General features: G+C 42.9%; 1 protein-coding gene across 1 annotated transcript in view; it reads right to left on the bottom strand.

The window, feature by feature from the left end:
• LOC147727230 (annexin A1-like) overlaps positions 1–15,119 on the bottom strand; it is a 671,221-nt gene that overhangs the window by 584,245 nt on the left and 71,857 nt on the right. The window contains exon 2 of the mRNA XM_086963596.1: positions 1,015–1,099. Coding sequence (XP_086819722.1) covers positions 1,015–1,099 — 85 coding nt within the window. The remainder of the gene's footprint in view (positions 1–1,014; positions 1,100–15,119) is intronic.

Genomic DNA, 15,119 nt, shown 5'->3' with positions numbered 1-15,119 from the left:
TAGAGACAAAAATGTATCGCCGACCTGCGGCGATTGTTATCGCAGATAAACCTTGGTATTGCTAAGGTTTATCGCAAATGAGATAAAAATCGGCCGCAATGCATGAATATCGCTGAAAAGTCAGCGATATTTATGCATTACCGGGCTAATGCTCTTAGCCATGTTATCCACCTCCTTTGGATAACATGGCTAAGAACTGCTCAGGGCAGGTGTTAGCTTTTGCGCGAATATCTCTAAAAGTTGGTAATAGGAGATAGCGATGTTAGCGACTGTTTCCAGTCGCTAACATCTTGGCACGCCCACTTTGCATGTCATTAGTGATAAATTTCTCTGACATGCAAAGTGGGGCCCAAGATGGTCGCTATCTCCTCCTAGCTGTCGCTAACTGGTGTTAGCGACAGCTAGGTAATAGGGAGATAATTTTATCTCCGCTTTCTTGGGTTTTAAAGCCAAAAAAGCGGAGATAAACCCCCTCAATAATATGTCCCTGAGAGACCAGAATACTAGCGACAGGTGCTAGCACTGCATCCCTTACCTGTCCTGCCTTGAAATGGTTCACCATTTGGTAGTGCAGTCTTTTACGGATCCTGCAGATTTAATTTGCACTAGGTGGTCTTTTTATGTCCTTGCACTTTTTATGGAAACAGGTGCACGGGCTGAGGTCCTTTCACAACACATGTTACCCCATACAAATGAGGGAATACTACGGTACATTACAGTGCTAACCTTTCATACATATGTAGAGTAATAATGAGGAGGCTGAAAAATCGTTGAGGTCCTTTTCGTAATACCAAAGTGCCCCACTCTGTACAAAACAGGTACAGATGCTTGTAGCCTTCCCGGAGATTATTATTATTTTTTTTTAAATCGGCCTCAGAATTAGACAACGGGTTCGGAAACAGAAGTAAGTGTATTATCAGTCTCATATTGAGTTTCAGCTAAAAGGCACAACATGAACAGGACACGTAAGTATTAAATACGATTTCCTATTCTTTAACTTTATTTCAAGCATACCTTTAATTTTCATGTATCTTTCCAGACTTTCAGCATCATGAGCAGCATAAAACTCTGGGCCTCTTAGAACTGGTCCAGCAGCAGCCTATAAACAATACAATTTCAAGGTATAAATTGTTTACTTAAAATCCTGAGATTGAAGTTGAAACAGTATTCTTTAAATGATACAGTCTAACGGTGTGACACTGAAATAAATAGCATTTCATTATTCAGCACTTTACTGGCAGAGGAATTTCCCATATACCAAACTAGAACTAAGTATACAAATGATTTTATACTCACGTACTAAAAGTCACCATAAGGCTGATGTTTTTTATATTCGTCTGTTTCTTACTAATCTCAGCTGCTTTGCAGTCTATTTCTTTCTGATCCTTTCGTTACGTTACGTTACATTAAAAATATTTGTACCGCGCACGTTCACCAACGGTTTCATGGCGCTCTTGACAAAATACGGTGACCAGGGAGGAGGAGTTACTCAAATGCTGACTGGAATAACAGAGTTTTTAGCAGTCTGCGGAAGCAGTCGTAGCTGGGGCAGAGACGAAGTGCAGTTGGAAGGGAATTCCAAGTGGAGGGGGCCAGGACAGAGAAACTCAGTCCTCCATGCTTTTTTCGTCTGCATTTGGGAACCACAAGGTAATTGAGAGATGTTGAGCGGAGAGCTCTGTGGGGGATGTAACGTGTCAGGCAAGATGAAATAAAAGCGGGGGCTGAATCAGAGAGGGCCTTGAAGACGGTACATCCAAGCTTGAAGGTACAGCGTTTGGAGACAGGGAGCCAGTGGAGGTTACGAAGAAGGGGGGTAACGTGCTGATGTTTGGGCTGGCGGAAAATCAGGCAGGCAGCCTGATTCTGCACCAGCTGCAGCTGGTGGAGGTGGAATGCAGGGATCCCCGCATACAGAATGTTGGCATAGTCGAGTCTGGAGGTGATAAGAGCAATGATGACTAGAATCAGGGCATCTCTGGTGAGGAACCTACTGATTTTACGGATCCGCCTTAGATGAAAAAAACAGGATGAGGTGACTGACTTAATTTGTGGTCTCATCGAGAGGTCTTCAGAGATGATCACCCCCAGACTCTTCACAGTGCTCACAGGAGTGGGTGCCGTCCCTAGGGATGAAGGCCAAAAGGTGGTATTCCAAGGGTTAGAGGAACCTCCCACTAGTACTAGCTCTGTTTTAGTGGGGTTCAATTTCAATTGGCTGTGAAACATCCACTCTGCAATGACCAGCATGGTGGACTGGAAATTAAGACAGGAGGAAGGAAGGGAATCAATGGGAAAGATTAACTGAAGATCGTCCGCGTAGTTGAAAATTGTGACCGGGGTATTACAGAGGGAGGCTAAGAGGCGTTGCAAATACAAATTAAATAATAAAGGTGATAGCGCAGAGCCCTGAGGGACCCCGCAAGTTAAGGATGAGTAGGGTGCAGAAAAAGTGGACAGGTGGACTGCCTGAGATCGGTGGTCGAGGAAAGATCTAAGCCAAGCGAGAGCCACACCCTGGATGCCAGCATTGTTGACACGGTCGATCAAGATAGCATGATCGACTGTGTCGAATGCTGCCGACAGGTCCAAAAGGACAAGGGCCTGTGAGATGTTTTTGTCGGCACCTTTCCTGAGGGCATCCATGACGGCTACAATGACCGCCTCGGTGGAATGGAGGGGTCTAAAGCCAGCTTGTTGGGCATCCAGGAAGGAGGATTTCTCGATGAAGGAGCTCAGGCAGTGGGTGACATAAGTCTCCAGGATCTTTCCTAGGTAGGGGAGGAGGGAAATCGGTCTGTAATTGCTTAAGATTGTGGGATCCGCATTCGTTTTTTTTAGGATGGGTAGAACGGCTGCCTGTTTGAAGGAGCGAGGGACTTCCCCTGTAGCTAGAGAGTTGTTGAGCAAGGCTAGTGGGGGGCCAGGACAAGCCAGGAAGGCCTCCCTCAGGATCTGAGGGGGGCAGCAGTCATTAGGGGAGCCTGAACTGACTTTATGGAGCAATGAAGAAAATTCTTTTAGTGAAATTGGCGGAAACTCTGCCAAACGACTAGTATTCATGGGAGGGAGAGGAGGGGGTAGAGGGGATGAATGGGGAGGGATATTATTTTTAATGGTTGTGATTTTGTCGATGAAGTAAGAGTTAAGGGAATCACACAAGGTTTGGGTTGGTTGGGGTTGAGGTGTGACCCTGTCAGGCAGGGAAAGCTCATTGACAATGGAGAAGATATCTTTGGCTTTGTTGTTAGAGTCCATTATCTTTTGGGAAAAGTAGGCGGTTTTAGCTGCCAAAATCGATTTTTTGTAGGACTTTAAAGAATCTACATAAGAGAGTCTGAGCTGAGGATCGTAGTTGCGCCTCCAACGGCGCTCAGCCTATCGGAGAGCAAGTTTATCCGCTTTAAGTTGGTCAGAAAACCACCGCTGGGCGTCGTGAGGGCGCTTGGCTTTAATTGTTTTAAAAGGGGCAACTTTGTCGCATGCAAGAAGTAGCCATTCTTCGAGGCGAGCAGCCTGATCAGCTACCGAGATCTAGGGAGTGGGTGTAGGTGGAGGCCAATAAGGCATGCCAGAGAGTGGTACCGACGGACAGAGCGGGGCCTCATATTCCTGAGCTGTTGCCGGGTGAGGTGAGGTCATCTCCCACGCAAAGCGCGGATTAAGACATAATGCACATCTTCCTTGTGAACATTGGGGCCCCAAGTTCCTGGTAGATATAAGTATTCCTATATAATTTAAAAACTATTTTTTGTTAATATTTTTGAACCTTCACCTTATCATGTTGCAGTAGTTTACCACCTAGGTCCTGACGAAAGCCAGATAAACATAGTGTAGTTGTATATTCAGACTACCAGGCGTGATTTTAACCTTGACACTCAGACAATATTTATTAAATACTTTTTTTGACTGAGTCGTTAATTTTAATTTTTCACCACCGCACTGCACCACACACCCTGAGCACTACCCTTTGAGTAACAGTCTGGCTAGAGTTTCTATTCCACATCCATATCCGCACCATCATTTGATGTTTGGGTGGTTGGTTGGATGGATTAACAAATACCCCATATGATGAGACTCAGCCAGAAGGGTGGTCTGATGGGAATATCTCAGCCAGCTGTAACTCTTTCACTATTTGCGTCCTGTTTTCTCAGTCACTAGTACAGCAACACATAGAAGACTGGTCATTTCTATATTTTGTATAATGTCTATGATGTAGGGAAATGAAATGACAGGTCATTAAATATATTCCCTTGATCCTCTTTAATTTTGTTTTTTGGTATAACATGCTTACCACAACAAGTCTTCCTCTTCACAACTTGATGAGTGAAAGCACAAATGTTTCCTTCTTGTGAGGGCTGTGTTGCACCCTTCTCTGGACCACTGCATCAGCCTTCATATGTTGCTTCTTTTCTTCATTGCCTCAGTTACAGGGGGAGCAGCGTATGAAAAATATGCACATCCCATCTGCCCTTCATTGGAATTCCCCTCCACATTTAGGGTGTATGGGAATGGCGGAGCTTCACTGCTGGTAACACATTGGAATTACCTTTCCGGTGGAGCTGATGCCCATGTTTACATGTCAACTAACTTAGAGTGACACTACCACTGGCATTTCGACCCTTTCTACCCAGGACACAATCATGGTGGGCTAACAAAGAAAAAGTATTTACATCTTCCATCTTATAATAACCCGGGATATGTAAAGCGTGAACTAATCACCAGTAAGGGTCACGAGGCGCAGGGGGCCATCAGGAGGATTAAACGAGCTACTGCCCAGAGTCACATGGTGCTAAATTTAGCTGCCGTCGGCGATCAAACCGTGAGCCCATTTCTCCAGAGTCAGCCGCCCTGGCTGCTGTGCCACACCTCTCCCTTCTTTCTGAAAGTGGACCACCTGTTTGAAAGTCCCTTTTTCCAAGAATCTGCCACAAGTGCCGCTGAATGTCAAAGCTGCTAAATACCAGAACTAGTGGGACTAGTTCCTCCCTTCCCCCTTGGGGCCAAGTGAACGGTACTTGCTGAGGGCTCTGCAGAAAGGGTCCTCCTAGATTCCTGTGGGTTGGTCCTGGCTGTGGTTCCCCTAGCAGAAGTACTTGAAGATCCTGCTGCACACCCAGGCAACATCCAAGTGGAAGAATGACTTGGGAGCTTAGGGAGTGCAGACAGAGAGAGTGGTCTACCTTGAGGACTCTAGGCTGCTCCTGACTGAAGACCTTAGACCATGACACTACCAAGGGGTTGTCATGAGGGCAAGTACAGATACTAGATCCTAGCTGGTTCTGAAAACAGAGAAATGACAGTGCCATAGGGTTGAAAAAGAAAAACAAAACCCATTCTGAAAACACAACTAAACATTTTGAGAGAAGGAGGCCACAGCCCAGCACTCCTGGTGGCATATGTACACCACTAGGTGTAAAGCATACTGTAACAACTGTGCCTGGGGCACACAGCAGGCCAACTCTGGCCTAAGGAAAACAATATGCACATTGAGTACTCACATGTTGTATTGCTGGACACTGCTCAGCATGTAGCCAGCTTTACAGTGCAGTTGGTCCTGTTATTGCTGACACCTAGAAGGGTGGTCTGTGATCAGGTGGAAGCATTAGCTGATTTGGTTAGTGCCTGCATGGGTCGCGCCCGGACCTGCCATCCTTGACATGATATTCCCCCAAACTTTCACCCCCTTATTTGATAAACCATTTTTTTGGGCATCAGGATTTTACCCCTGCCTTCTATATTTATGTCCTCCCCTTAAAACTTGATGAAATTTGCCTGCACCTAATTGGCACACTTAATTTACTTATAAGTACCTAGTAAATTGGTGTGCATGTACCCAGGGCCTAAAAATGAAATGCTACTAGTCACCATTAGCATGCCTTGTCCCACCTACCAAAGTAGCTTTGCAAAACATGTCTCAGGCCCAGCACTGCTGACTGTTCTGCAGTTTCAAACTGCCATTTTCACCGTGCAAAATAAACCCTGTTCCAGGCCATAACCTTTCTTTTTACTCCATGTTAGTCACCCCTAGGGCAGGCCCTAACCCCTCTGTAGGCAGAGTGCATGGTATTTAAAAAGTTGGACATATGCCTTTAAGTGTTTACATGTCCTGACTGTGAAAAACTCCTAAACGCGAAGTTGACTGTTGCAAGGTCAGTCTCTACCACAGACTAAAACTAGGATACCTTATTTCGATTATGTTATTTGCAAATACTTTATTTGGTGCTATGACCATAAAAGTGTGACAGACAGCATACAAATACAAATAACAAAAATAAGCAGGTAAATAAAAACATGATCATGTCAATAATCACAGTGCGTTACATGATATAAAATATAAAACCTAGTAAGTTCCTAAAACATAAACAAATAAAATTAGACATGAATACAATATAGCAGACATATGGGAACTTGTAAAGACCAGCATGCCAGCTACGAGGTTGGGCCCTCAAAGGCAACACAAGCCCTCTTGATGGACATTCCTCCCTATACACAACACAATCACATTTAGGAGAGCAACGGCCCAAACTTCAAAACATTAGGGACATTAACTCATGTCATAGCTTTAAGTAGGAATAATAATTCAAGGAGTGTTGAGATCGATAACCAGTAGAATGTTTTCCTGAGTTACCTCATCGCATTGGCTCTGATTCTCTAGCTTCAATGAAGATATTTGGCAATGGCACAGACAATATAGGTTCTTTGATCTCTGCTAAGCATGGGCGAATTTTGCGAATTTGCAATACGCGAATTTGCGGATTTGCGAATTCGCAATCCGCAAAATTCGCGAATTTGCAGATTTTTAAAATTTTTGCGAGTTTGCGGGTGTTCGCGGGGCACTTTGCGTGTTCGCGGGTGTTCGCGAGGCGCTTTGCATGTTTGCGGGTTTTTTTTTTTGCTGGTTAATCACTGCCACCCTCTCATTTTTTATTCCCATCTGCCCTCTGTACTACTTGTTTCTGTGCCCTTCTGCCATCTGCCCCACTCATTTTTTGTCCCCTTCTGCCCTCTGTCCTACTTTTGTGCCCTTCTGCCCTCAGCCTCACTTAGAATGGCGCCGGCAAGCTGCCAGCGCCATTCTAAAATAGCTGCAAATAGCTTCAACAGGAAGCACTAATAGATAAAGTAAAGCAGGTGCTGGAGTTGAAGGTCAAATTAAGCTACACAATCATTAATCACCCCAAGTTTGGGGTGATTAAGGATTGTGTAACAGAATTTGAGCAGCACCTGCTTTACTTTTTCTATTAGAGCTTCCTGTTGAAGCTGACTTTTGTAACTATTTTAGAATGGCTCTGGCAGCTTGCCGGTGCCATTCTAAAAGAGTTACAAAAGTCAGCTTGAACTTTTGACCCAATCCGTTCCGCTCGTGGATTTTGCGGGAAATTCGCGAATCTCGCGGATTTTGAATTTAACGAAAATCTGCAAAACCCGCGATCGGAACGGATTTTCTGCCCATGCTCTGCATGCATAATCCTCAGGGCCACCAAACACTGCCTGACACCCAGCTGTCTACAAATTGGAACAATTCTTCTCAACCTTTGCTGTACATAACCAGGGCAGAAGAAGAAAAGGTATTGTATGTTCTCTTCAGATTGTAGGCATACACGGCAATTAATACATCCTAACGTCCGATTAGGAGCAGCTACTCAAATACATTTTACACTCAAATGAATTGCAAGTTAACATTCTCTTTAATGATAACATAGGATTTTAAGTTACTACTTTTAGAAAGTTGGCATTTTTTGCCCTCATCAACTGTGCCTTGCTGCCAGTGTCCTGACTCATATGACTGGAAATGGCTCTGTTGCTGTGGGTTGTATTTTTCCTCCAGACAGGAAGACAAAAGAAGCCTAGGTGTGAGGGAAGAGGATCTTACCTGACAAGATGGCTGAGGAAGAGCTGTACCATACTCTGATTATACTTCAAAGGGCCCTGCCCACAGCACACACTAAGGAACCTGGCACCAGGCCTGCCCTTGTCTTTGTCATCCTAGATAGTTTAAAGCCAGGACCAGTGGACCGGGAAAACCAGAACCAGTTTTGGGGTAGGTCAGGGATTTCCCCGACACACAGGCTGGTACCAGATATAAAAATGGGACCTTCAGAACATCTCCCCCGAACACTCCTGGACCTCTGGAAGATTCAAAAGAAGGACTGCCTTGCTCCTGGAAGATCTGCCTTTCTATATGGAAGAAGGAAGGTTAGACCTGCATGTTTTGAACCCAGTCTACCCAGAGTGACTCCAAGGGTCAGTTAACTGACCTTCTATGTGGGCTACAGAGACACAACAAGTTTCCGTGGGCCTCTCTCCATCTGCTCTGCTGACCAGCACCAACTGAACCTGCCAAAATCCTGCGGTTGGGCTTTACTGGAGTGAATCCTGAACCCTTAGCTGGCATTGGTGATATTTATTTTTAAAACATTTGATTGCAATCCAGGGGTTTGGTTTCCTTTCTTCGAAAAGTGAACTCTTTGTGCCGATGACCATCCAGAAAAATGACTAATGGGAACAGCTGTTCACTACGAGAGTGACCATCCGCAGCAACTGGCAACTTGAAACCTGCAATTCACACTGGCATTGATCCCTTTGACGATCAACCAATGCGAAGCTCCCCCAATGACTGGTTCTGCTCATTAAAGCAACTACCGTCTGTTATACTTACCCAGCTCCTCAACCTGAAAGCCTCCTCCTAGAGACCTCTGACAAAGCGAATAGCCCCCTTCTCACCCGAATTGAGAATGTAACTTTTAAACAGGACTAACCTGGTCACTATAATCTGACCCATGCTCCATTGGAAGGCTTCCCGAATGTGTACATTTCCCCCAGTCCAGCATGACCAGATAATTTCATTCAGCACTTTGTGCTTCTTTTTGGTTCTACTGATTGGATACTGCTGATTTGATGTCATTGTATTTAATAAAATGTACTCTATTTTGCTAAAGTGGTTTGGCATTTAATTGATGTTGTGTTTTCACTTTATTACAGACTGTGAACTGCATAAATATGTTACTCATTGCCTCTAAGTTAAGCCTGCTTTTTTGTACCAAGCTATCTGAGGGTTACACAAGTAAATTATGTGACTTTTGTGGTTCACCTTGACAAAGATTGTGTTCAGTACAAGAGGGGTTTTACACTCTTCTGCAAAAATAAAATTTCTTACATTTCTATTTTTGTACTCCAGAAAGATCAGGATCTTCATCCTTGTACTGATTTAAGAGCTTCAAATAAGATAACAAGTAAGGATACATTTCCCTTGCCTCTTATAATGGATATAATGGAGCCCATTCAAAGTGCTCACCTCTCAAATCGGCTCAATTTGCAAAGCAATTACAATATTCTGGTTATAAAGTAGAGAAAAAAGCAGATGATGGCTTATTGCACCCCATTCAGACATTTTGAATAACATTTTGGTTGTGTAATATTGCAGATACGTTTTAGTACTTCACAGATCATATAGTCTCTGAGGCTTTAAATCAGTTTGTGCTGTTCCACTTGGATGGTATTGTGGTATTATCTTAATTCTGGTTGGAAGAATATGTGAGTCTCCTGCTACCATGATTTTAGCAACTTCATTTATTCCAAAAAACCATAGAAGGGTGAATTTGAGATGGTAAGATGGAATACCATTGAATTGAATGTCTCTGGTCTGCCTACTGATCCACGGACATTTTTGACATTCACCTTCTAATGTCATAGAGACTATAACATTTTTTGGTTTTGCAAATTTTTCTCACCAGTTTATTTCATATGTTCCCAACATAACTGCTGACATCGCCCACCTTTTGAAAAAGGAAGAAATAAGAAAGGATTTAATAATAAGATTACTAGGCTGAGGAGCCATGACACTTGAATGTATGTTTGCTCAAGCACCTATGACATATCACCCAGTCACTTTAAAAAAGTTTAATGGGGATGCAGATTTCTCTGAATGAGTTTTTAGGGCAGGTTTGCTAGAAAGGCAAGACAAATATTGGTTTGAACATGCTGTCTTATACTTATCCAATGCTTTGTCACATTCTGAATGGAACTATACAGTCTGCAAAGAGAGCTTCTTTTAGCAATGGACATGGCCTACACCTAAAGGAGACCTCCTTTGATGAGTACTAGAGAACCAATTGAAATTTGGACGGGTTATTGGATTTATACGGTATGTTTAGTCTTAAATGCAAGAACCGTTGTCAAGCTAGATGGACATTTTCTTTGCTCAGTGTGGTTTAACAACAAAGTATATTCTTGTGATTTTTCTTTTGTTCTGTTGCTATTCTGATAAACCTTTTACGTATGATCAGACTCTAGTTCCTTTTTATTTAGTGGCTGCTACTGTCCAGTTCTTTTCAATCAAGACTGAAATGGTGCACAAACAGAAGGATCCAAAATAATGTCATCTCAATCTTAAGACTCTTTTAGTTCAATGCATTAAATTGTATTTCTTTCAACAGGCGGGGTACCAACTAAATAACTACAACTGTATACAAGGATGATGTCTAATACTTCTTCATTTTTGGGGGGTTATAAAGGCATTACATTTACCTTGGGGTGAGCATTATGATCTTTTTGGAGGTCAGTTAATTATTCAGACATTCAGAATGATCACTTGGTTATCGCACTGAGCTCCTGAACCTTGGCATGCACACTTTATAACAGATCTCCCATCAATGGTTACTGTAGCTATCTTTTCTAAGATAGCTCATATTTCACCATCAGTCAATATACCTAGAGTAGAGAAAATGGCTCAATATTTCTTGGCAGATATTTTTCATCTTCCTGAGCTACCTCACTCCATTTATTCTGACAGAGGAACTATGGGCTGAATTCATGTATTGGTGGATGTGTTACTCCATCACAACGGTGACTGATATAACATCCTGATGAAATATAAATCCCATTATATCCTAAGGGATTTGTATTTCGGCGGATTCGATATCCGTCACCGTTGTGACCGAGTAACCCATCTAATAAGATCTAAATCAGGACCTACGATTTTTGGGGATTTTCGGTTGTTGAGTTTTATCTAGGACCCCGATCAATATTGTGACCTAATGCCCCTATACGGCTATAATCAATACATATCCAAATAATGGCATAACGATCAGAACCATATTTCAGTAACTCGTCTCTGCAGCTCATGACAGTCCATGACACAGCAGAAGCCACTTCCTTAGATTCCTAGATAGCACACCGAGTTCTTTCGACATCTCAAACCCCCAGCAACCTGGGAAAGCCCCGCTTGCTTTGTTTTGATTAGTAATAGAACTCCTGCGAGCACTGTAAGAACGACCAGTTCTAAATGACATCTTTATTGACGTCTTATGTCCAAAAACTTACGTCAAACTCGGCACCTTTCACGTAAAAATATACCAACGTTGCCTTAAGCAAACACACGGTGGTGGTGAATACTGGAGCAGAACAGCTGTCCCTTGCAGAGCCCAGCAGATGCGAGAAGCCCACAGGCGCTGCCCCTCCTCCTTGACGCGCTGAGAAAGACGCTGTGTTTTCTCCTGCCGAGAAAATCTAGCTCCGGCGTTTCCAGCCTACCCTTGCGGGTAAATGGGATATCGGGTCCTGAGAGGAGATGCCAGGCCTCCTGCATTCTATTCCAGAGGTACGGTGCTGACTAAACCCTTAGAGAGAATTCTTGAAACAAACTCTTGGCAAAACCATCTTAACTTAAACTGTTACTTACTCCCTCCCTTGTATTAGGCTTAGGTCAGGTACACTGGGGTAGGCGTAGTTAGAAGCACCAGTTGAGGTCGTTAGCCAATGTATATATGAATGTATATATTTTATTCATTTCAACCATCTTATGGCTAAGAAACCATATCAATGGTTTTACAGTATTATTTCATAATACTCCTTTTACTGTATGCACTTTTTATAATAACAAGTCTTGCAATTGTGGCAATTCATTTCTCTTGCATGAGAAGGAAGACTGCTCAATAAATAATATCTTTTATTGAAAACACCCGTCTCTCTATTCTCTGCATCCTGGTGAAAGTAAATCTGCACAACTGACTGAGTGAAATAGCTGTCTATTGTTTCACACGACTCTAGAGATTGACTCTTATTCTGAGGAGCAAAGTTGTCATGTTTATGCGGTTGTCAGAAGCTGAATCCCTTCTTGTCTGAAGCCTGGGAAGCTGATCACCTCCTATTCAGTAAAGAAAGTTTCCAGTGACCCCTGAGCTAGCTGGCGCAAACCTAAATTAAGTCTAACATAGTCAGTAGAGACCTAGAAGACCGCAGTCCTACGTCTACACTGCTGTTTATGTTATTCCAATGCGCAGGGCCTAAAAAGAAAATAGGAACTACACTACATGGCGCCCAACATTTGGTAAGGCGATAAAACTAACGCAAGACGTTAGAGTAACTCAGTTGTGCTTTTTCACACAGACCCTTTCTCCCGTAAATACTCCAATGGACGTCTGGAGTGGGTGAAAGGTTTAAATCCGCCGGAACTTAGTACGAAGAGATTCCTATGTAAAGTTTCTGGTTTAGTCAACGTTGAAGGATACAGTGTTCCAAAATATTGTGCACCTAATCTTTGTTTCCTTGGAAACCTGCTCTGCAAACTTTCATTAATACAATGTCAAATAATGGCAATAACAACGGAACCAATGAAGTCGCAGTAGATGCAGATCAACCGGGTTTCAATGTTACAGGGATTAATGTACCGGATGCATTTATCATCCCAGCAAACATAAGAAAAACTATATAGTTAAAACGTATAGAAAACGGACTGACATCACAAGGTGGTACAGTCATTTTCATGATAGAGGCACACGAATATCGGCAGACAGAGGTATTCTATTCTTGGATAAACTTTCCAGTGGCAAACACTACAACACACGAGTTTCACTATTACAAAATAGAGGAACCACCGGAAGAGTATGCTCCTTTTGAGGAGATTGAAATCCCATTAAAATACCAAGAGCACCTGCTCTGGTTTAAAGGCGCCCTAAAACATAATGATCACATCACCAGGCTCGGTCCACTAGGTAAACCAGGAGCAACGTGGCCGGTTCTAGCCAGCTATACACCAAATCCATACATTGAAAAAATGTCAAGAGAAGATCTTTTAGCACAGCTAAAATTACTGATTAAAATACATAGACAGTTAGTCCAATATGTAATGCGGACTGCAACAGTCCAAACAGCCGTTAATGTTCCACAGCTGACCCCTCATCAGGGGAACACAAATAAAATTACACCAAAGAACATACAATCATGTCTTGGAAAAACTCCCGCAAAACGGGAACAAATTCCTTTATGGTTAGCAAAGAAAATTACTCAAATAGAGGCAGTATTCCCGAATACTACCCCTATTGAGAAACACAGAATTCTGACTATCTGCCTTCCAATGGGGGTCGCACCACATGTGGAGGACTGTGACACTTGGGGTACAGTCTTTGCTTCCATTTACACAAAAACACATGGTGTTCCGTCCATGGCGGTAATACCGGATGTGCTAAAACAAATGCAGAATGAATACGGTCCAGAACCTGCTTTAACTCTTGGTATGAAATTACTGAAAGACTTCAAGCAGGTCTCGGCTACATTACTAGCCAACATAAAAGGAGAAGCAGCATCTGTGGCGATCCGCCAGAAATTGAAAGAAACAGATATAACAGATCAACCAATTGAGCTTGCCAGAATTATAGAAAAATGCTATGAAGAATTACGTGGAGATAGTTTGGGTGGGAAACCTGTAAAACCCCAACTACTCGAAAATCCGGAAAAAATATTTATTAAAAACAATCTAAACACTCCTAAAAAGAGCTTGGATGGAAATAAACAATCCACTCCCAAAGAAAAAGTTTTCCAGTCCAGAGGAAGGTCTCCTCGACGGAGGGAAAGAACTCCGACTCGAGAACACCAGTCTCCCCAGAGGGAGCTCTCTGAGAAAAAATATAACCTTAGAAATAGGGATAACTTGAAAAATCCTGATAGATATCAAAGTATTGATACACGTCCCTCTCGACCTTTTTCGCAGAAATCGGAAAGAAGAGGACGGTCAGACCCAAGGGAAGAGCACACCAAGTCCAAAGACAAGGAACCTGCTCAAAGTAAAAAATTACAATTCCCAAGGAAGAAGGTAGCCAGTATTAGAGTAATCGAACATGCCGAGAATACTGAGGACACAGCTGAAAAACGGAGAGTGGGCACAGACAATGCTAGAGAGTGCAGCAGAAATCACCATAGCTCGCAAGATCCTGATGAGTCATCTGGAGACAGTGGACACGAATGAATACATTCAGGTAGAAACTGCAGATACCAGAGTTAGCGAACCTCATAAGATATACGAAATAACACTACATATAGAGGGAGATAAGACTAGAAGAATAAGCGGTCTTTTTTGGGATAACCTCTCAAAAGGCTATGACATCCTGTTAGCCGAGAAAGATTGGCCCCCAGAGTTTGTCAGGGAGTGTCCTCATGGCGAAGAAATGATTATGCCTGCCTTCTCAGATCACATTCCAATTCACACTAAATATATATATATATGCAAGGAAATGGACAGTAGCCCAGGCACCAGCATTATATAAAAATCATGTAGGATGGGATGAGGACTCTCCTCCTCACAAAATCCAGTTAAAAAGTCAACCGACTGCACAAAGGCAGTAACCAGTTAAGCAAGAAGCTAAAAAACAGGTCAGGGAGGTTTTAGATCAACTTGAATACCAAGGGGTAATTGAAACATGCACCTCTCAAATGAACAATCCTTTGTTTCCTGTCTCCAAACTGGACGATTCGTATCGTCTAGTCTTGGACTACAGACACATTAACTCTTGTTGCAAAACATTTGCGGTACAAAATTCGCACAGTGCGGCACTAATGAATAACATAGTTTGAACAAAATACAAAACGACATCAGACATATCTAATGGGTTTTTTTGCCAAAATATTGCACCAGAAAGCAGGTACTTGACCACTTTCTCAATAATGGGGTCACAGAAAAATTTCTGTAGGCTCCCACAGGGTTCAAGGACAGCCCAGGACTATTCTCAGTCAGAGTTACTACAAATATATGATGATGAGGCATTATCTTATGTCGATGGCATCTATCTCACAGACGGCGACTTGAATACTCACTTGAAAAGAGTAAAGACCATAATACTTGG

Source organism: Lissotriton vulgaris, chromosome 3_1, assembly GCF_964263255.1.
Source record: "Lissotriton vulgaris chromosome 3_1, aLisVul1.2, whole genome shotgun sequence".
Lineage (NCBI taxonomy): Eukaryota > Metazoa > Chordata > Amphibia > Caudata > Salamandridae > Lissotriton > Lissotriton vulgaris.
Note: the sequence above shows the minus strand (reverse complement) of the source record. Positions and strands in the feature narration are given on the sequence as shown.